At 49.8% G+C, this 22,378-nt stretch overlaps 1 protein-coding gene across 4 annotated transcripts in view; it reads left to right on the top strand.

Annotated features, from left to right (window-relative positions):
- Positions 1-22,378, top strand: part of Stpg1 (sperm tail PG-rich repeat containing 1) — a 36,744-nt gene that overhangs the window by 1,925 nt on the left and 12,441 nt on the right. For 2 of the 4 annotated variants that reach the window (XM_050156719.1, XM_050156710.1), the window contains exons 3-7: positions 3,441-3,575; positions 5,409-5,527; positions 12,019-12,120; positions 16,276-16,446; positions 20,874-20,985. In XM_050156719.1, the coding sequence (XP_050012676.1) occupies positions 3,488-3,575; positions 5,409-5,527; positions 12,019-12,120; positions 16,276-16,446; positions 20,874-20,985 (592 nt within the window). In that variant the 5' untranslated portion in view covers positions 3,441-3,487. The remainder of the gene's footprint in view (positions 1-3,440; positions 3,576-5,408; positions 5,528-12,018; positions 12,121-16,275; positions 16,447-20,873; positions 20,986-22,378) is intronic. The other 2 variants (XM_050156701.1, XM_050156729.1) reach the window with 1 other exon arrangement.

Genomic DNA, 22,378 nt, shown 5'->3' with positions numbered 1-22,378 from the left:
TTCGGCTCTCAGGCAGCAGGTGGCACAACAATGCAGTCCCCGAGGGATGTTCCCTTCGCTCAGTGAGGGAGTCCTTTCCAGACTGCACCATGGGCAGCAGGGGGTGGACACAGACTGTGGCTTTCTGAGTTGAGGCACATTCATGATAGTTCGCATCTTGGATGGCCCCCAAAGCCTGTATATTGAGAGCTTGGTCCCTGGTCTTTGGTGGTACGGGGTGTGTGTGTGTGTGTGTGTGAACCTTTATTTGATGGTATTGGGGGCTTGTGGAACGCTTAGAAGGTGGGGTCTAGTGGGAGGAAGTTGTGTCACTGGGTTGTGATCTTGAAGGAGATGCTGGGATCTGGCCCTTCCCTGTTTCTCTTTGCTTCCTGGATGCTGTGCAGGGAAGAGACCCCTTCCACTACGCTGTGCTCCTGATGTCATGTACAGAGCTGCCATAGGCCCTGAGCAGCAGGACAGTGACTAGAGACGGAAACCCTTGAAGCTGTGAAGCCCTGAATTTACCACATACAGGGGGGCTTGGATGGTGGTGCATGCCTGTAGCCCATCAGTCAGGAGGGAGTGGGAGGAGAATCAGAAGTTCAGGGTCAACCTTAGCTGCAGAGTGAGGTTGCCAGCCTGAGCTACAAGAGACCCTGTTAAAAGAAAAAAAAAGTATCATGTCTTACTAGTGAAGATAAACTTCTTCCCGAAAGAAAGCTGTTCTGAACCTTTCAAAATTTCAAAGCTTGGAGGGGTCCAATGACTCTGAAAATTACTGAAAATGAGTCAGGGGGCTGGAGAGATGGCTCAGCAGTTAAGAGCACTGGCTGCTCTTCCAGAGGCCCTGAATTCAATTCCCAGAAACGACTGGGATGGCTCACAACCATCTTTAATAAGATCTGATGCCCTCTTCTGGTATGCAGGTGTACATGCAGACCAGTCATACATAAAATATAAATAAAATTTTAAAAATGAGCCAGGAAAATATGTAAATGTGCAAGAATGGAACTTTCAAACTATCTGAACCCAGTACAAAGATCAAGGAAAATGTGACCCCAGTGCCAGCGATGACAGAAGCAGCAGAAAAAGGTCCTCAGGGCAGCCAGAGCTGAAGGGGGCTGGACAGGGAGGTCTTTCTAAAAACAGAAAGAAAGCAAAAGATGCTGCCCAGGGGGTCAGGAGCAGGTTAGTTTTCTCCACTGATTAAGAATTAAAAGGCAGTAGAGAGATGTTCCCCAGAATCTTGGGGAGTCCCAGCAGGGCCTCAGATGACACTGGAGAAGTCTGCGTCCTTTCTTCGGGGTCTCGGTTTCATTAATGAAAGGATTTAAGAATGAACACAAACAGAAGCGTGAGGACAAAGAGCTGACTCAAACTGAACTCAGAACAGTATTAGAGGTTGAAAGGAGAAGGCGGTGAGCTAAGCCTCACAGTTGCCTGGAAGGGAGGAGCTGGATGAAGAAGAGAAGCTGGAATGGAGGTCAAAAACATGGCAGGGACAGGATCTTTAGAAAATGATTAAGGAAGCTCAAAGCATTAGGGAGTTTAAAAGCATACTTGAGCTCTGGCCAGCATCTGAAAGGAACAGAAGAAATCGTTATACCTGGGGGGACAGAGCCAGCAGAAGGCCACGGCAGCTGGTTAGGACTGCACTGGGCTGGGGGAGGTGTACACTTCCTTAAGGTAAACCTCCCTTCCCATGGGTGTCCCCCAGACAGCCCCCAGACCTGTCCCAGCTGATTAACCCTCAAGGAAAGAGACCTGTGTCCACCAGGAGACAGATTCCTCCTATACAGCTCCCACAGGATCCTAGGCCAACAAGGCAAATCAGTCAGCTCCAGGTTCAGCATGAGACTTTGTCTCAAAAGATAAAGTGAGCAACTGAGGAAGACGTTCGATGTGGATCTTCACATTCATTCATGCCTACACATGAGCGCACACAGGCCGTAAGGTCGCATCTAGAAGTGAAAAAAAAATACAATTAGAATGAAAACAGTTGGTAAGAGTCACAGAAAGACTAGATCAGAGAGTCTGAAGGCAGAGCAATTCAGGTTGTCTGAACACAGTACAGAGATTAAACAAGGCTGAACTTCAAAGACAAACACACTCTCAACCACCATAGGGAAACACCAAAGTGTTTAATGCACCTATAACTGTCACCTTGGAAAAGGAGAGAGCAGAAGGAACTATTTGAAGAATGAATGCAAAGTGTTTTCAGAATCTGTTGGAAACATAAACCTGTTGATTCAGGAAATGAAGCGAATCCCAAACATTAAAAACCCTGAAGAAAATCATGTCAAGGCTGTTGTAATTTAAAAAGCGGCATGAGAGAGAAAAACACCATGCGACAGAACTCATGTGAAGGTTTTTTTTATTAAGGGAAAGGGAACATAAAAGGGGGAAGAGAATGGGAAGAGGAGAAGCAAATGGCCTAGTCTGCAAAGCAAGTTAACAGAACAGCCAGGACTGTACAGAGATCCTGTCTCAAAAAAATAAATAACCAACAATGAAGCAAAACAAAAGAAAGAAGGAAGGAAGGAAGGAAGGAAGGAAGGAAGGAAGGAAAGAAAACTATGACAGAAGTTCACAAAAATACGCAAAAGCTGTTCACTTACGAGTACAAAATACTGCTTAGAGACGTAAATATATCAAAGTAAATGGGAAGCTTCACCACCATATTAGGGGATCATAGTACCCAAGGAAGCTAATATATTCTCACTGAATTTTTGATGCAATGCCAATCAAGATCTAGGAAGAACTTCTTAAAATGAGTAACCCTTTTAGTTGTGTGTGTGCGTGTGTTCACACATGTAAAGTGCAGGTGCCTGTGGAGGTCAGAGAAGGGCATCTGATTCCCTGAAGCTGGAGTTCCAGGCTGTTTGACTTGCTCAGTGTGTGGGTTGTTGGGCTGCCTTGCAAAGGTTCTGACCATTGAGCTGCCTCCCCAGCCCCAGGAAGACTGTGTTGCTAGCAATTGATCTGCTGATGGTAGCAGCTGTGTGGCGCTGCAGAAAGGCAGGCTATTGTGACAGGAAGCTCGGGAGCTGGCAGATGCCAGCTCCAGATGGAAATGACTTCAGAAGCACACGGGAACTTTTCGGGTTACAGATAACCTTGATGTCTTAATTGTGGCAGTCTGCAGCACAGCTGCGCACACTGTCAGAGCTTGGACGCTTACCTTTACCACTGAAGAACTTTATCGCATGTAAATATACCTCAGCCAAGCTAGGTTAATAATGAAAATAATATGGAAAGTCTTCATGGCTGTATGCAGCAGTGAGGGTGAATTTGTGTGGCCTCCTAATCCCGTCAGTACAGTGTGCTTGGAACCTGGGGCGACAGAGCAGTTGGTGGATGTCAGCTTCTGCGCCGCAAGATCTCTTAACCTAAGCCATCATTAGCACCTAGCCGGCACGGTGTGAGACGGCCCCTGAATGTGCTGTATTTTATTTCAGGTGTATAGGAGAATGCAAGCCTGAGGTTCCCCTCAAACAGACGGAACATGCCCCAGAGCTTCAAAGCGGACAACGTTGCCCTGAAATGTGACGACTCTGGCAAACCTAACAAGCACAACTACAAACTCCAGAAAGGTCTAGTGAATTTAAATCTCAGCACGCCTCCTCTAGTACGGAAGAGCACATTGGACGGATTAGTAAAACCTGGGTGTTATTCACAAGGCCATCCTTTGGGAGTGTATCAGACAGATTTCCTTTGACCCTGCTGACCCTAGAGTGTAGGTGGGGAGAAACTGTAAGGAAGGGTAAACGGGAAGGTGGCTGTCCCTTCAGTAACAAAAAGATACATGCTATTTCCATATGTTCAGTCAGAGTCCTGTTCTTTGCTTGTTGATGGGTAGCAGGTCTTGCTTGCTTTATTTCTGACAACTGAATTCTTACTGCAAGTCCTCATTCTTTTTACTTCTTTTTCTGGGTTTATAGCTGAACTATGTTTCTTGTAGGCAGCATGTAGCTGGGTCTTTCTTTCTTGTCCAGTCTGACAGTTCCCGTCTTTGAACTGGAATGTCTAGCCCACTTAATGTTTAATGTGGTGATAAATGGGTGAGTCCGCTGGTTTGTGATTTGCTTTCTGTCCTGGCTGCTCGTCACTCTTTTGTATTGAATATTTTAATTTTAAAACATTTATTTTATTTTATGTTTTATGTGCATGTAGTCTTTGAAGAGGCCAGAAGAGGGCGTTGGATCCCCTGGTTGTGAGCATATGGTGCTGGGAATTGAACCTGGGTCTTCGGGAGGAGAAGTCTACGCTCCCAACCCGAGAGCCATCTCTTCAGTCTCTATTTTAATTTTTAAAAAGTATATTTATTTATTTTGTTTGTGCATGCTAGGGAGCACATGTGGAGGGGACAGAACTTTTAGGCGTTGGTGCTCTCCCTCCCCCACGTGGTTCTTGAGGACTGAACGCAGGCGGTCAGGCTTGGCAACAAGAGCCCTTGCCCACTAAGCTGTTCTCTGACCCTGTATTGAACTTTTGTTTTTAATTCAAAGAGGACAATCTTACTGGAGAAAAGAAAGACCCCTGAGCAGATAAGCTGTGATTCTCAGCAGCTGCCAGGAGGAGGAGAGCAGAGACGTAGAAAATGCCATGGAATTGAGCCACATGTCATCAGGCAGCCGCAAGGCATGTGTGTGTGTGTGTGTGTGTGTGTGTGTGTGTGTTGTAGAGAAAGAGTAAGGAAGTCTAATAGACTACCAATATAAGTATACATTTGTTTTGGTCAGAGAAAGAGAGAGAGAGAGAGAGAGAGAGAGAGAGAGAGAGAGAGAGAGAGAGAGAAGGAATGAGTTCCTGCTGAGTAAGACATGCGGACGGACGGTGAACCTCATAGCCCCTAGTGAAGACGGCCTATAGCGAGTTCTCTTTTGTTAGCTCACTAGGATAACTATTTGTTTGGTTGTTTACTTNGGAGAGAGAGAGAGAGAGAGAGAGAGAGAGAGAGAGAGAGAGAGAGAGAGAGAGAGAGGAAAAGTTGTATCCTTCTGAGTCACAGAGGTGGGCGGACCCTGAACCTCATAGCCCCTAGTGAAGACGGCCTATAGCGAGTTCTCTTTTGTTAGCTCACTAGGATAACTATTTGTTTGGTTGTTTACTTATTTTTTGAGGCAGTGTCTCATATATTCCAGGCTGGCCTTGAACTCAATCTGTAGTCAAGGGGTGACCTTGGATCTCTAACTCTCACACCAGTTCCTGGGTGTTTCAAGTACAGGTGTGTGCCACTACACCTGGTCCTGTGTGGTGCTGATGATGGAACCCAGGGCTTTTGTGCATGCTAGGGAAATACTCTGCTCGCTGAGCTACATCCCCAGCCTAGGATGAATCCTTAGAGCGTTTTTCCTAGCGGTTGCACTGAGCAAACACTGGCGGCATGCGCTGATGGCTGTCTTTTTGTTGTTGTTGTTGTTTAGGTTTTACTGCTGCGTACCCAACTCAATCTTCCATTCCTTATAAATACAGAACATCAATAATCCTAGAATCAGAAAGAAAGGGATTTAACAGCCAAGCCAGGAGATTCTACAACAAAAAGGTAAATGACATTGCCTTCAAAATCCTTTGAATTTTAGCTGTTGTGTTTCCTCTATGAACAGCAGGGGGCACTATCACCCAAGGACCTGCACCATCCTCCAAGGATGTGTCAGTATGGTAAGAATCCGCCTGAAATTGATCGATCGATCTACTTATTTGCTGTGTTGGGGATCCATCCCAGAACTTTGCATATACTATATGTTTGGAAAACATAACCAGGGGTCTTGCTATGTAGCCCAGGCTGGCTTTGAATTCAAGGTCCTCCTTCCTTGGTCACTTGTGTGTTTGAATTGAAGGACTATGCACTCATACCCTGTAGCCAAAATTATCTTTAATTTGAAAGAAGTAAAAACACAAGATCTTCCAAATCCTATGAATATGTAGTAGAAGATAAAAACCAGCCTACTCTGATCTATCAGAGGGAATTGCATCGTCCCCCAGATAACACATGGGTAAACAAGTTTCTGATACATTTATTGTTGTGTTTGTGATGAGCTCCCCATTAAAAATTTCCTTAAACAACAACAAAAATAAAATAAAATTCCTTAAACAATGTCTTATTATTACTATGGGGGCTGGTAAGGTGGCTTGGCAGGTAAAAATGCCTGCCACCAAGCCTTGAGTCCTGGAACCCCCATGGTGGAGAGTAGCCAGTTCTTTTAAAAGCTGTCTTCCGATCTCCACGTGTACGCCATGGTATGTGCGCACACACAAGTAGATAAATATATGCAATTTAAAAACAATGCTCTGCTTGGCCCTCCCTATCCGTCCCCTCTTCTCTAGAGCTCCACGTCTGGGAAGTTCTGGTTGCTTCCTGGCCAGCCTTTATTTAACCTGTTCCTGGGACTTGACCTTCTCCTTTCTCACCAGCAGGGGGCTGTAGCAACTCCCAGGCATTGGGGGAGAGTCTCCCTGGCTTTTAGTAGGACCCTTTGCAGCTGTGGCCACCCCAGTTACCTTCTGCAGGCGGCTGGGCTCTCAACCTTCCACTCTGCCTAGATGGCAGAGAAGGGGTGGGAGGACCCCGGTTCTGAACACAGGGGAGGTATGCCATCGAGCACCCCCTCCCGCTTTGCTGGGCCCTCACCCCAAGCCCAGCTCTTCCTTTGTGAGCTGGTTGGTATGCGGAACTAGAGAGTGGATTAAGTTCCTTTAACCTCCCATTACCTCAGGATCTGTGAAGCCCGCAATAAATAATAGAGCAAACACATTTTAGAGCCGCTGGTAGCTTTCCTCGGGATGATAAATACTTGCTCAGGCATCCATCTTTCTTTCTCTCTCTCTCTCTCTCTCTCTCTCTCTCTCTCTCTCTCTTTCCTTCTTTCTTTCTTTTCTAGTTTCTCTGTATTTTAGCTGTCAGCCTCTTCCCCACTGCTGTGTGGGTTCCCATTGGTCACCTTTAATGAGAGTGTGTTAGTTGTCCGTGTCCAGGATGTCCGTAGCTCAGTTCTCACTAAAAAGAACAGTAGCTGTCACTGACCAATCCCTAATATGTGTTAAAGCATTTTTAGGTGCTCCTCAGGACAATGCTAAAAGGAAGGGTTTGGTGTCTTCATTGAACATAAGAGGAAACCGAGGCTTAGGGAGGTTAAGTGACCCACCCTCGGTCACACAACCCAGGGTTTGCCACATAAGAGACTCTAAGTAAATATTTGCTGAATCAGTGTTGAAAGAATTAGACCTCAACCCAGGCACAGCTCACGCCAAAGCCTCTCACTCTTTCCACACTGGGCCACGCCCGCCTTTGTGGCCTTCGAGGCTGTAAATTCAGTTGATGAAAGTCAGCGTGCTTCTGACCGGCCTTGGCAAAACCGAAGGATTTCCAGGGACGCGAATAAACGCTTCTTGTCGGGGCTCCGTCCCACATGGCAAGCTCTGAAGGCTCTGATCCCAGAGCTCAAGGTGCCCTGTGAAATCCTGTCATGTCTCCCTCTTAGGGAGCTGGCGTGGCGGTGGCCAGCAGCCTGAACGGCGGGCGGCAGAGATACAGGCGGAAACCACTAAAAAGTTTGGTTCCAAATTTTCCAGGGTGGTTGCATCCATTTGATGAGAAAACTTTCGTCTGAACCTCTGAAAGCTTTTTTTTTTTCTTTGCAAAAGCATGGTGTCTCTATGGGCCCCTCCCCTAGTGTTCTCTATCCCTAGCTGGGAGCCTTGAGATCAGCCACTTGTCCTTTTTGGGCTTCGGTTTCCTCATCTGCATCATAAAAGTTGGGATTGTGTAATTCCTGGGGAGTTATATAATTCCCCATGTCCTAAGCACAGAGACTCCACTCCTTCCGTGCCCTCTGCCCGTCATCCTCATTTCTCCTGAGGAAACGAGCGTGGAGAAGTAATGCGCTTGCGCGGCATCACCCAGTAATTTGGTGAGACAATGCACGTTAACAAGAGATTTGAAACCTCCCCTGCCTCACCGCCCTTCTTAAGACAGGAGGCACACACGCCCTGTGCTGAGCCCACACCCGGTCATCTGCTCACCTGGGAGCTGTGACCCACTTAGCCCAGCTTTTCCCTGGCGTCCTCAGAGGCAGGTGCTCACTTTTGCTGCCGCTGAGCCTCAGGGCCAGTTTACCTTCCTCGCAGGAATCCCTCCGCCGGGGTGCCCGCGAGAAGGCGGGGAGGGGGGTTGGCAGGGGTCAGGGTATCCCCTGGCAAACTTACAGATCTGAGGTCACATTCTGGGATCCATGCAGAAGGAGGGCAGAACTGACTCCCTCGGTTGTCCTCTGGACTCTGCTCTCATGTGGGGGCACACATGTGCCCTTGCACGCGCACTTTTTTTTTTTTTTTTTTTTTTTGAGTAAAGGAATCTCAACACTGGTGGTGTGTGTGAGAGTCCTGCACAGACTTGTGGCTAAACTGGCAATTTGGTTTGCTAGGAATAAACTTCATGATTGTTTACAAGTGTGTGGCTAACTTTACATTCCTGAGGAAAGCTGCAGCTAGGTGACAGAGCCCTGTCCCTCAGCCTGTGCGATATTTTCTTCCCTGCCTCTCGTCTTCCGTTCCATTTCACCCCGTTTCCCGAGCCATGGAGCTGCGAGGGCCCCATATGTTGCCTCTGCATCTGTTTCCTCCTCTTAAAAAATTAGAACGCTACACGCTACACCAGATTAGCCATTCCTGGGAGTGGCAATTGCATGTTCCCAAACCTGCTGCCTTCCGTGGGAATGAACACATGCGGGAGGACAGGGACACTGTGTCTTCCAAGTGGGCACCATGTAAGGTGCACAATCAGGGGCCAGAGAGACGGCTCAGTGGCTTAGAGTGGGGGGTGGGGTGGGGGTCAGGGTACTTGTTGCCCTTGTAGAAGACCTGGATCCGATTCCCAGGACCCAGATGGTGGCTCATAAAATGCACAGGGAAATCGACTGTGCTGGCCCATGCCTGCAATTCCAGCACTTGGGAGGCTAAGGCAGGAGAATCAGCGGTTCAAGATTATCCTTGACTGTATAGTGAGTTGAAGTCTAGCCCGGCACAGAGAAAACCACCTCCAAAACAAACTAGTTAGCTAGCTAGCTAACTAACTCGGGAAGTTCTGTACAGGGTCTGACATGAGATCTATCCTCCAAAACAGTCAGGAGCCAGAGAAATTGTGATGAGATCATGCAAGGTTATGTTTATGAATGAACTTGACAGAATTTTTGGAAATTTTGTGGAAACCGCAGTGTAGGGTGCCATGCCTGACTCTAGACTCTGCAGTAGGACCCCCCCCCCTACAAGCCTGGGGAGAGTCCCTGGCCCAGGAGCTGAATGCCCACTCCTTCGTGACCCTCCCAAGGTCACATGGATAGGGACCACCTCCCACTCCTTCACCTGCAGAGGCTGCCAGTCCAACGAGCTCTCCAAGTGCTTTTCAGCCAAGTGTTCCCCAAGCTGTGTGTCGGGTGAGGGGAGGGGACCACATTTGCCAAGCATCGCTTGCTCAGTCCCATGCTCACGAGGTGGTCCTGGCTCTCAGGTGGCCGTGGTAGGCAATTACTTCTATTCTGATCATTTGGAAGTGTCTCATCTAAGAGACCAAGGGGGTGGCTGAGTCTACACCTGGTTTTATCCTGCCCACCTGAGAGCCCTGTCCCACATCCAGCAGCCTCATATACGCTCTCTGTACCTGTGGAGGTCCTCTGGCTGTTAGGTAATCCAGCTTTTCCCTCCACTGTAGCCTCAGGAAATTTCTCCAGGGTAAAATACTCCTAGAGTGACCAATTTCAACGGCCACTGTCAGGATTTTAATGGCTCCCTTCACAGGCCAGCTCCAGCATCCTTCAGCCCAAGAGATTCTCTTTGGACCTTCCATCAAGAGTAACTTTCATCCCCACAGGCTAAACAGAGACAGCCCTGTTCCCGTTTGCCTTGGACTCTAGCCATTTTGCAGTCTGACCCAGGCGATGGATGTCCAGTAGAGTTGTCAGATTTAGCAAAGAAAAACACAGATGCTTGGATAAACTAGAATTGCAGATAGGTAATTATTTTAGCATAAGTATGTCCCACATACTTCATGGGCTATACTTAAACAAAAACAGCTATTTGCTGTTGGTGATTCTAATTTAACTGGGTAGGTTGAGTCAGAGCAGTGGGCGTGGGCAGATGGACTAGGAGCTAGAGGTATGTCTTCCCTGCCCACTGTTCATACCTGTAAGAGGCACATAGCAGAGGCTGGAGAGCCGGCTTAGCAGTTAGAACACTGGCTGCTCTCCCAAGGACCGGGGTTAAGTTCCTAGCACGCACACAGCCAGCTCAACTGTCTGTAACTCCAGTTCTAGGGGACGCAATGCCCTCTTCTGGTCTTCACGGGCCAGGCATATACGTCCATGCAGGAAGATACTCATACACAGCGTCATCATAAGTAGTCCCGTCCCACCGTCGTTCCTGCTGTGGCTTTCCCTAGCAACACTGGGATCCCAGCACCTTGAGGCCCAGTGAGGTTAAAACTACTGAAAATCATGAAGCTGAGCAGCCCAGAGGACAGACTTCCCAACCCACAACCCCGGGGCAGGACTTTTCTCTTAGTCCCTACAGTCTCATCCAAGAGGCAGTTGGTGTCTGTGGTCAGGAGACTCTCACCGGACTGTCCAGGTTCAAATTCCGACTCCAGCTTTTGCTGGTTGGGCAGCAGTAGGTCGTCTCTCTCTGGCTCCATCTTCTCTGTTTTCCAGTGAAGACTCAGTGTGCTGCTGGACACAGTGGGCCGACAGCACTGGGGACCCTGACTTCTCTCTCTGTGGTCCTTCCCTTCCGCGTCTTCAGTGTCCATGCTTCAGACTCTTGGCCAGAAAAATCTGTGTCCTCTGTTTCTTCTTCCTCTGCCTGCCTCACACACACATCACACATACACACGCTTATTAAAATCAGCCCCAAGATCCTGTTAGCAGTACCCATGCCTCTATTCTTTATAATAAACTTGAATCACTCTGTCCCCCGCTCTCCAGATAGGAAAGTTCTAGAAGACACTAGCGGTGCCTCAAGCTCTCTGCCTAGATAAGGCAGCAGGCGCAGTAGAGTTAGGATGTATCTATGACTGAGTGGCGCTAGCAAACTCTGGAATCTGGGTCCATGGGCTCAAATTTGGGGTTCACTGCTTACTGGCCATGGCCTCACATGCCCAGCTTCTGTTTCCTTAGGTGACTTTGGTGACATGACCACCACACACTGTGTGCTCAGCATTCGGACTTTGGACAAATTCATCTGCATGTGTCCATTTGTGAAATGGAGACAGTAGTCTCTTCCTCACTGGGCGATGGTGAAATGAGATTAGCTTTGTAAAGCTCCCAGCACCAGGCAGGACCCAGGAAGCTGCCCCAACCAGGAAGCATCTTCCCCAGCTTTTGTCAACACTGGTGTCCCCTTAGTAACTAGCATCAGATGTGAGCTGGAAGATTCGGAGGCTCAGGCAGCAGCAGCAGCAGCAGCAGCATCAGAACTTGCTCTGAACACGGCATCTGTCTCAGGTTGCCCTTGGGCCCCATGGGCTCACCTTATTTTATCTCCGACTTCAAGATGGCCTCATTTGGAATGAAGGTTGTTTTTGTTTCATTTTGCTTTATAAACAGAAACACTCCCCAATTTCTCTTCTCAGAGGCCTCAGGAGGAAGCTGAGTCAGGTGGGTGTGGTTGCCATAAAATCGGTCACCCTCCCTTCTTTACCTCAGGCTTGGCTGGCCCGGTCCACGCGCAGGCTGACATGCACACCAGCACATTTCCCTAATGACACGAAAAACAAAACACGGTTCCTTTAGAACTCAGGATGGCGACTTAGGGGGAAGAGCAAGGGCTTTGGGAGAGCTGGCCTGGATTAGGATTCCTGCCCCTCCCACTGGTCACTGAGCTAGAGATTGGGTAAGCCAGAGGAATGGTGGAGCAAGGCTGTCACCCCTGCAATGATGGTGCCTGCCCCGGAGGATTAGAGCAAGGCTTAGCGTTAATGGATGGAAAGCCGGCGGAAAGCGTGTTGAAGCTGCCGTGCCCAATGACACTGCGTTCTGTCCTTTTCAGGATGACATCCCGGGCCCTGGGTTCTACAACGTCATCCACCAGTCTCCAGTGTTCAACAGTGTCTCTCTTTCCAACAGAGGAACCTGCATGTTCCCCTCCACGGTGAGAGCCACTGGGTGTTAAACGCACAGTGATTCCCTCTGTTCATTGTGTAATGACGCGGTGGGCAGCTGGACCTTTCTCCAAAGTCCCGGTTCTGATTAAGACAGCAGCCACGTCCTGCGAATGCACAAAGACGGATCTGAGCCCGTGTCTTTAGGCCATCTGTCTCCACGCACGTGGACGAGGGAGGGAGGGCAGCTAGAACTTGGTTACCGAGTGCAAGGCAGTTTTCTTCCCGAGGCTGTTAGGTCTGCGAGGAAATGGCTCCGTCCTGTCCCGAGAAGACTGCCAACGCTTAGTCCATCTAACTGGGTTGTTCAAATCGTTGGGAAATTGGATGGGCCAAAAAAAGAAACGAGGGGACAGTTTGAGGGCATGGAGGATAGGAGGTACTCCTGCCAAAGCTGAGGGCCTGAGATGGATTTCTGGGACCCGTGTGGGAGGAGAGAGCTGACCTCTGACCTCCACACTCGCATCATGGCATGGCCATCGCCCCCTAAAGAGAGAGAGACAGAGAGAGAGAGAGAGACACACACACACACACACACACACACACACACACACAGAGAGAGACAGAGACAGAGAGAGAGACAGCGAGAGACAGAGACAGAGAGATAAAGAGAGAGTCTGCATTGGGCCTGAAATACAGGGATCTTCATGGTACCACGTGAGACTTTATCTTTGTTGAGGAGTCTCGCGGTAAGATACGTATATGAAGCCCCAGGGAGCCTGAGCAGACTCGGGTGAAGACAGTGTTCTTCTGCGTTGGTTTTGGTATGTGTGTGCTGAGGATGGCGCCCGAGGCTGCTACCAGTAAGCAAGCTATGGCCTCAGCCTTAAGGGAGAGGGCCAAACCAGCGCCAGGTCGCCTAAGGTGGAACAGCAAATGAGAAAGTGGAGCCAGAATCTGCCATCGATAGGACGCATGTGCCTGCTTGTCTCTTTAAAGGTTGTGACAGCGTCTATGATGCCTGACACTGGGGCCAATTCGTATCACTCTCACACAAAGGGACCATTTAAAGGTTGCCGAATGCAGCCACTTCTTGTTGGGAGTCGGGCTGGGAGTGTGGAATATTCAGGAGTAAACTGACTTAGGAGCGAAAGCTCCCAGTCTCTGAGTCCTCAGCAAAGTCACAGGATAGCCAGGCCCAGTCAGGAGAAAGACCCTGAAGCTACTTGTCAAACAAGTGCTGTATTGCCTGCCACAGCCTGGGCCACAGAGACCAGAGATGTCATCCTGACTCAGCTGTGCAGCCTGAATGTGACCTCCAGCACGTCACCTTTCCGTGTTCCAGTTGCCTCAGAGACTCCCTGGAGGCCCCGGGCAAAGTGCAGTGAGAAAGACTTTGAAATTGCAGAACGGCGTAAACAGGAGCTAGCGCTGCCTCCCTGAGTCACCCCTCAGACTGCCCAGAGCGCCTGGGTGCTCACTGACAGCGCCTTTGCCAGACAGCGCACTACCGTCCCTTCTTGGTGCCAAGGAGGGGCTGGATTGGAGAGACGGTTAAGGCCCTGCCAGGCTTCACCGGTGTGACTTTCAAATGGTTTGGCTATCCAGAAGGGAAGGCATGGGAAGGTTTGAAGTGTAGAATCTAACCAGGCCTTTTACTTCTTAAAAAAAAAAAAAAAAAAAAAAAACCCATAAAGGAGATGTGGGGTTGCCCCCTTTTTGGAGCAAGGCTTCAACTTTATATTTTCTGTTTTAAAGAAAACATTTTTAATTATGAGTCTGGGGGTGGGGTGGGGGCGGGGGCATGATCTATGAGCGCAGGTACCTGCAGAGGCCAGGAGAGGGTGCCAGGCCCCCAGGAACTGGAGTTACAGGCAGGTCTAAGTTGCTTGCTGTGGGCGCTAGGAAATGCATCTGGTGAAAGCCAGAGCTTCTGAGCCATCTCTCCAGCCCCAGCATTATAGTTTTAAGTACTTGTGTTCCTTCGTTCTTGGGAAGTGGGCCGTAAGTGGTTTGTGATACCTGACTGTAGGCCCCACGTGGTCTCCAGTTTCTGCCCAAATTAGATGAGGGTCAGAAAGTGTTTGCCCCACTTCTGGGTTCTGAGACTTGAGGAATTCAAGACTCCCACCTCAGGAGGGGATTACAAGGGTCCATTTGAGTGTAATCGGGGCGAGGCTGCCCGGAAATGCCCGTGGGCCTATAAATTCTACACACTTCCTGATGGCTGTCAGGGTGAAACCCAACCCTTTGAGAAGGTCTGTCTACTCGGAGTTTAAATGACATAAAGCACCTCATTAAGGCACTCCAAGGTTTTGTTCTAGAATCTTCTACAACTCTGACTGGGAAGCTAAATGAGGCAGGTGGGCGGGAAGTTTGGTGGTCTTTCTGGGTCACACAGTGGCGGACGGGGTGGTTCTGGAGGAGTCAGTATGAGTCTGGGAGAAGTTGTCGAGGGCCAGTGTGGGGCCTGATTGGACACTACAGGCCTGGCAGGTAAATGCAGGGTGCAGACTGGAGGGCTAGTGCCGCAGACTCTAATATTCTATGAAGATGCCTCTGGGAACTTGGCATCACTTGGCGTTTTTTTAGAACATTCTCCTCCGCACCCCACCCTGCCCCGCACCCCAAACTTAAAAGCAGGAAGTCTCTGAAGGCCAAAAAGACACCACCAGGGTGTTGGCCTCTTGCCTCCCGACCCATTTCTCTTCTGAATGTCATGTCTGATCCACGTCACCAGGTGGAGACAGACTGCCTTGCTGAAGATGGTGGCTCCTCACCCTTCTATTCGCAGAGTTGACTTTCTTCTTCTGTGAAATGGTCATAATGTCTGCCGTTCAAAGCTGTGAAAACCAAAGGCGGCCACAAATCCGTGGTAAACAAGGTGGCCAGAAGTGCAGGCTGCTGCCGTTGGCAGAGACTTTGCTGTTGAGAACTTGGATTTGAACCCGGGTTACAAGCCAGATAAAGACAGCCCTGCTTCTGGTGAAACCCATGCCCCCCACCCGGTGCCACCATTGAGAACCATCTCCACCCAGCCCTCGAGGAGAGGGTAGAGGGAGGAAAAGGATGGTTCCCAGCTCCCCCGCCCCTTCCTGTACCTGTGTGGCATTGACCTCTGTTCAGTGGAGAAAACCCAGAGCAGTGTTCCCAAGCTTTTCACCGTGAAATCATGGGAACTTTTTTTGTCTTATCAGATTCTAATATGCTGTCATAGGTGAGGAGATTTTATCATCGAGTTTCTATGGCTTTTGCCCCCATTCAGGTGGCAAACACTGATTGTGTTTGTTTTTGAACTGAAAATACTTTAGTTTGGCTTCTAGAAAGGGCTGGAGTTGGTTCTGTTGAAACAGTAAGTATTTTAGGGTTTTTTTACGACTGCGTGATTTGTTGTTGCTCTCGGTGACTTTTTTATTTATTTATTTATTTATTTATTTATTTATTTATTTATTTGAGACCGTGTATTTCTCACTGTGTAGCCCAGGCTAGCTTCAGACTAACTGTCTTCCTGTCTCTGCCTCCCAAATTCCGGACCACAGGTGTGTGCCACTGCACCTGGCATGAACACAAGCTGGTAGGGTTGGGAGGCTTGCGTGAGCATCCATCCCTGACTAGCCCCGCCCCTCCAAGCTAGCTGAAGACACCCTGTAGACGCCACTGGGACCAATGTCACCCTTCCTGTCGCAGGAGTCACCCCACAGCTGATGAGGCCGGAGGAAGTAGCCTGGAACAGGGTGCAGCGAAAATGCGTTGCTGGGAAAATCGCCCTGTCCTGGTCCCAAGCAGATGACGAAGAGTTTAAATTAGTTTACAGAAGTCGGAATGGGTCTGAACTTGCATTTCCCAAGAGCAAGCCCACAAAGCCCGAGGTCCAATTACTACTGTTACTTGCTACAGCATTTCCTCTTAGGGGAAAAAAATGCTTGTAAGCTGGGCATGGTGGCTCGTGCCCAGCATGCCAGCACTGGGGAGGCTGAAGCAGGAGGAACATTGCAAGTTGGAGGCCAGCCTGAGCCACATAGTGAGTGAGCTTCAGGCCAGCCTGGGCTACAGAGTGAGACCCTGTCTCAACAAATAAGCAATTGGGCAAATAAACAAGCAATAAATCAAACAGCGACGGACTGGGGACAGGGTCCTTTCCCTTTGACCTGTCTTCACAGCCCTGGGGGCACTTGGCAAAGCTGATTCTATTCCTTCTTCCTCAGTGTGCCCGGCTGGACGACAACATTTCTAAATACCCCGCTGCCAATGCGTACACCATCTGCTCAGCGTTGTCTTCCAAGAAGGACTTCAGCAACTCATGTTCCAGCATGTTCCAGCTGCCAAGCTTCATGAAAGTGGTCAAATCGGGAAACCCTGCCCCAAACCATTACTATGTAAGGAACGTCACCCACCTTTGTCCAGTGCCTGTGTTGCCAGTGCTCAGGGGAGAGCGTGAGGTTTGAGAAGAAGGATTTTAACACAGAGGGTCAGCCAGTGAGCATTGTGAACAAGCTGGGAGTGAAGGGGGGGCGACCGAGGCTAAGACAAGAATCTGAAGGTCCGGCAACGGTAGAGGGCAGCAGGAAGCTGTAGGAACTTGCTACATAATCAAGGCTGGCCTTGAACTCACAGAGACCCACCTGTCTCTGCCTGCTCAGTGCTGGGAATAAAGGTGTCAGGAATTGTGTGTGTGTGTGAGTGTGTGTGCTCTGAGCAGAATGGAATGGTGGGAAAGGGTGTCTGCAGGAAGCTGTAGTTGAACTTTCTCTGGACCACCAGCTCCCAAATAATGACACGGAGACTTCTTATTAAATACGAAAGCTTGGCCTTGGCTTGTTTCCAGTTTGCCCTTACAATTTAAATTAACCCATTTGTGTTAATCTACATTATGCCATGGGGCTTGTATTTCCCACTTCTGGCTGGTAAATCCTACCTCTCTTCTTCCCAGAATGCCCCTCCCCAGGAAGTCCCACCCATCCTCTCCTACCTGCCTATTGGCCATTCAGCTCTTTGCTAAACCAGTCAGAAGGTGCCTAGGCAGGCAAGGTAAAACAGTGATGCATCTTCACAGTGTGTAAAACCATGATCCCGCTGCAGAAGCTCTGGCTGAGATCGCCACTCTCCCTCCCATGCCCCGCGTCTTGCCCATGCTCCACTAGCCTTTCAGGACTTGGGTTGTTGGTCCTGTATTGTGTGTGTGTGTGTGTGTGTGTGTGTGTGTGTGTGTGTGCGTGTGAATATGTGTTCACCTTCCAGACTTGGTGAAGATACTCATGGGGAGATTCTAGGATGAGGAATGAGGACAGCACCTGGTGCACAGGTCTGCAGTAAGCAGGGAAGGGGGTGGGCCGTCCTTGGTTAGTCAGGGGGTCTGTGGAGCCACCACTATAAAGTGGAATCAACGACAGCTGCTTTAGGGGGCTATGACCCACAATCCCACACAGAAGGTGTGCACCCCAAAGGACTTTGGTCTCAGAAACCTCAGTCTCAAGTTCCTCTTTTGAAACCCGACTTGTAAGTCATGCTTATTCGTCTACAGAGCTCCTGCCCACCATATATGACCGGGTCAGTTGACTGTGATGTGCTTGGAGCAGGGGTGGCACCTGCTGGGTCGGCTCTGGGCAGTAGTGACTTGATGGGGACAGCTGTGTCCTTTAGAGATCTTTAGCAGTGGCACGTAGAACTAAAAAGGAATAGGTGACATGAACTTTTATAACGTATCTTGTCATATATTTTGCAATATGTCCCAGTAGATCCAAAATGTCAGTTTCTACATCAGTCACATACTGATATAAGATTATTAACGAGATGTCTCAGGAGGCCCCTTGTCTCATTGAAGTTTTTGGAATTTGATGTGTATTTGATATTTACAGCCTGTCTTAATTTTGGACCAGTGATGATCCCAGGGCTGATTGTGGCTGGCTCAGCATTTCACTGCAGACCCCAGGGGAGTGTCTGAACTTTGTTCTCTGTGCCCTGGGAAGCCCCTGAGGGGGGCTGGGGAGGGTGGGACATAAACCGAGGGGGTTCCTAGAGCACCTCTCGGAAACTCTAGAGAGGAAGCTGTTAGGCTGTGGGAGAAAGGAGGAGTATGGTCCAAGCATGATCTGCCCAGGTGCATGGCATTCAGAGAGAGGCACTGGTCACTTGGGAGGCAGGCTCCGCTCTGACCTCATGAGCACCCCTCCATGGCCTCCTTAGCTGCAGCAGAGGGTGATAGGGCTTGAGCTTTGCCTGGGTGCTTCCAGTGCTCCGTGTCATCTGAGACAGCTGGCTGCACCCTTGTCCTGGTTCACAGGGCCCTGGACACAGCAGTGTGGGATCAATGTCCATCATCAAGTGAACGATCTCAGGGCCCGCACAGCTGTGACTCTGCAAATGACCGAGGTCCAGGCCAAAATTGTTTTCTTTTTGCCAATATATGCATGGTGCATACGTGTGTGTGTGCGTGCATGCATGTGCACCTGTGTGTTCATATGTAAGCATCAGGTTTCTTCCTCTATTGCTGCCTACTGTTTTTATTATTAATTAATTAATTATTTTTAAGAACACATCCTCACTGACTGGCTGGCCAATGAGCCTCAGGGACCCTCCTGTCCCTGCCTTCCCCAGATGAGTGTCACGGTGCCTGACTTTTTATGCTGAGTGCTGAGGGTGTGAACTTGGGTTCTTCTATTGGCTCAGCCATCCCCTCCAACCCCATAGAGTGCATGAGTTTTGTTCACAACTGCTTCAAGGCGACTGAACGTAACACATGTACATCTTGAATATGCAATTAAGCCCTGTACAAATCCAACATGCAGAGCAGAATTTCCTTGTTAAAATGTTTATTTTTTTAAATGATATGTGTGTGTGTGGTGGGGGAGCAGTGTCTATATACCTTAGTGCCGGGGCCTTTGGAGGTCAGAGGCATCGATCCTTTGGAGCTGGAGTTATAGACAGTGAGTAAGAAGTCACTTATTGTGGGTGCCGGGTACCGAACTCTGATCTACAAGAGCAGTATGTGCTCTTAACCGCTGGAGCATCTCTCTGACCTGGTGCCAGTTCTCTTTTAATGAGGGTCCCCAAGGCAAATGCCACCGAGAGCCAGGTGCAGTTCCTTCAGGGGCTTCACATTCATATACGCGCGCGCGCGCGCACACACACACACACACACACACACACACACACGCCCTCCATCAGTTTTGGAATCACCCTGCACAGGGTCTGGGTGGATTTCCCCTAGCCCCCCCCCCCCAAGTCCAGGTGCCCCAGTAACTGAGCTTTGTTCTGCTTTTGACCTGCCGTGTATTTTCTTAGTCTACCGGCGGAATCTCCCTGTGGACTCGCAGGTACACAGAAATGCCCTGTTTTCCACAGGTTTTCTGTCTGGGTAAAGAACAAAGCCAGGGAACTGTTTTGTCTGCAGGAGGCTTTTCCTCAACCTGGAGAACAATGGTGGCGGCACCAGGCGAGGAGCCCAGAGGCCATAATCCCGTTAGCCATGCTGTGCCCTGAGCGACTTGCCCAGCCTCTGTCCAGCTTCTCTTTTGGAGTCCTGTGCTGTGGGGCTGTTATTATCTCCCCGGGCCTGGTGCGCTCCTGTCCAGTAATTAGCCTGCCCATCTGGTCTTTGTTAGGGAGTTCTCTGCAGCAACCCGCCTCCAGGACCCTGGGAAGAGCCGCATTCCTCCACCTCTGTGAGCACAAAATCAAATGCCACCTGTGTGTCTCAAGAAACCTCCCCCCCTACCCCACCACCACTTTTTTCTCAAACAAAGGAGTATCAGGGAGAATCAAGCTGCCCCAGCCCCCAGCACCATAGTTTCACCCATTCAGCAAAATTCCCAGCGCCCTGGGGCACAATTTTATTGCTTCTGTTATCTAACAACACGGAGACTGTCTACAAATTGGCACTTCAAATATTTGTGATTCATACACAACGTAAGAATGGTCTCAGGTCCCACGAGACCCGACACCCCCGTCTCCACCCCCATACCATTTTTAGAGTTCTGAGAGCATGGGACACTCTCATATGTGTATTGCGTGGATCAGCCAAAATTCTTAACTTCTGGTCCGTCCAGAAAAGCAGATAGAGAAGAGCGATTGCAGACTTGATCATAATCTTGAGTGATAGGACTCGGCGCTCCCCAGATGCCGTGTGCAGCAAGCACTGTTTGCACAGAGAAGAATGCAGCGGGGACCAGGTTGAGAGGCATGAGGACTTGTTCTGGAAAGGCTAAAAATGACAGCAAAAGAAATGTAAACGAATTGAGACTGTTCCACACCAAACGCTCAGTAAAAACACCCCTCCCCCCTGAGCCATGATTGCCGCTTAGCTGTGGTGCACAGGACCCCAGCACCGAGAAGAAACAAGCAAGCAAAACCCAACTTTCTCTAGACAGGTTCTGTTGCCCACGACAATGCTCTAAAACAAGCAGAGTGGGGGTCACCTGATGTCTTTTACAGAGCAAGAACTCAAGCTCAAAGAGATTAAGCCACCTGAGCAGGGCTACACAGCCTCAGCCAGGCCGGAGAGGGCCAAGAGACCAGGGTCTTCAGGTCTCCCTCCTAGCCAGCCATTCTCCTCTGGTTTCACCTTGGTGTGTGTGCATGTGTGCGTGTGTGTATTCGATTGTACGTGCATGATTGTCACAGACCACTTGAACTAAGTAGGTAGTAAAGTCACGTGCAGAGTCGTCACCTTTTCAGCTCATGTCAGTTCTCCTCTCAAGAAGGACAGGTTTCAGTCTGGTTCATGTTTGCCACCTGTCCAGGCAGGGTGACAGGGACAGAGAGGGGGCAGGCACTGAACACACGGGGTGTGTTTTCTCCCTCACAGGCCTCCGTCCCTGGCTGCAAACAAAGAAGCAATGTCTCTCCTCAAGTTGGGTTTCTGTCAAAAACAGAAAGAGGAGTCTTCCCTTTGACCAGATCCGGAGGGCCAGCTCCAGGTAAGCAGTGACTTGGCTCTGGTTCTCTGAGCACCATCTCTCTAAAGGGAGTCTGTTGGGAAAAGAGCTTGTTTTGCCTGTGTGTGTGTGTGTGTGTGTGATGTGCGTGTGTGTGTGTGTGTGTGTGTGTGTATGTATGTGGGTGGGTGGTATGTGTGTGTGGGGTGGGATGTGGGGAAGTGTATGAGGGGGATGTGTGTGTGTGTGTGTGTGCGCGCGCGCGCGCGCGCGCGCGCTTGCACACACATGCAAAGAAAGTGCTGAACAGAGAGGAGAGGATAAGGGACCCAGTGGCTCTGCACACGTCGCCTAAGCAGCCTTCTTGATGTGGCCTTTTGGGGTCAGACACACCAGCCCTGGGCAGCCATGTGAGGAAGTGGCCTCTTCCTTCTGACAGGGAGAGAGGGTGGCACTAGTTTTGGTCACTTCACTGTCTTCCTAAATCGCCAGGCAGGTCCTGGCTGCATTTCCCAGCGTTTATTCCACAGGGAGCATTCTGCCTGCCTGTGCCCAGAGTCCTGGCTTTCATCATGGAAGAAAGATGCTCAAGGAGTTATAAAGCTTGTCTAGTGCCGCTGGCCACTAAATAGTGTATCTAAGCTCAAAGATGCCTTGGCTAGACCCCTGTTTCCCTTCGGGTCCCTGGTGCCTTCTGGACCAGGACCCAGGATCACTGGATTCCAAAAGGTGGCAACACCCCGGTGACCCCACACTTCTGTCCCTGGAGGACATCCTAGTGGGTCGATCAGTTCAGAGGGGTCCAGAAGAGCTCACACAGCCTGACCCTCAGCCTTTCCCAGCCGAGCCTGGAGCTTTGGTCCCAGAACCCAGAGGAGGGGCAGGGAGGCATAGGGTGTGGAGAAAATTGCAGGGCATGTCAGCTTTCAGCAAATCCAGATTAAAGCCAGAAGATCAGGCCAAGCCTAGGAACAAAACCATCACTAATCAGGAGGCTCAGCCACAAGGCACCCCCTCCCCTTCCCCCGCACCATCCCCACAAAGCCCCACCTTGTTTGTTTATACAGCAGAACAAAGCTGGCACCCTTGGGGTTTAGCCAGAGGCCCCACCGCAGAGCCCTGGGATAGGGCATCACAGTCAACACAGGCTCCCCAGGGTGCCTTGTATCAAAGAACAGAATGGGGACCAAACTGCTCCTCCAGCACAGGGTGAGTGTCCCTCTGGGTCCCATAGCCTCACCCTGTGTTCTCTTCATTACTTTTCCAATAGAAAAGGAAATCCTGTTTAAAACAAAGTTACCCTCTCAGAAGACGGAAGCAGGAAGGTTGCCTTGAGTTTGGGGCCAGCCAGGGCTAAAGAGTGAGGCTCTGACTCTAAAACAAGAACTCAGACAAAACAGAGTCAAATTCATAGTGCTTTGAACATCTGGACTCC

The sequence above is a fragment of the Alexandromys fortis genome, unplaced genomic scaffold, assembly GCF_014885135.2.
Source record: "Alexandromys fortis isolate MF-2015 unplaced genomic scaffold, M_Fortis_MF-2015_v1.1 scaffold_26, whole genome shotgun sequence".
In the NCBI taxonomy this organism is placed as follows: Eukaryota; Metazoa; Chordata; class Mammalia; order Rodentia; family Cricetidae; genus Alexandromys; species Alexandromys fortis.
This window is presented reverse-complemented; position numbering and strand designations above follow the sequence as displayed.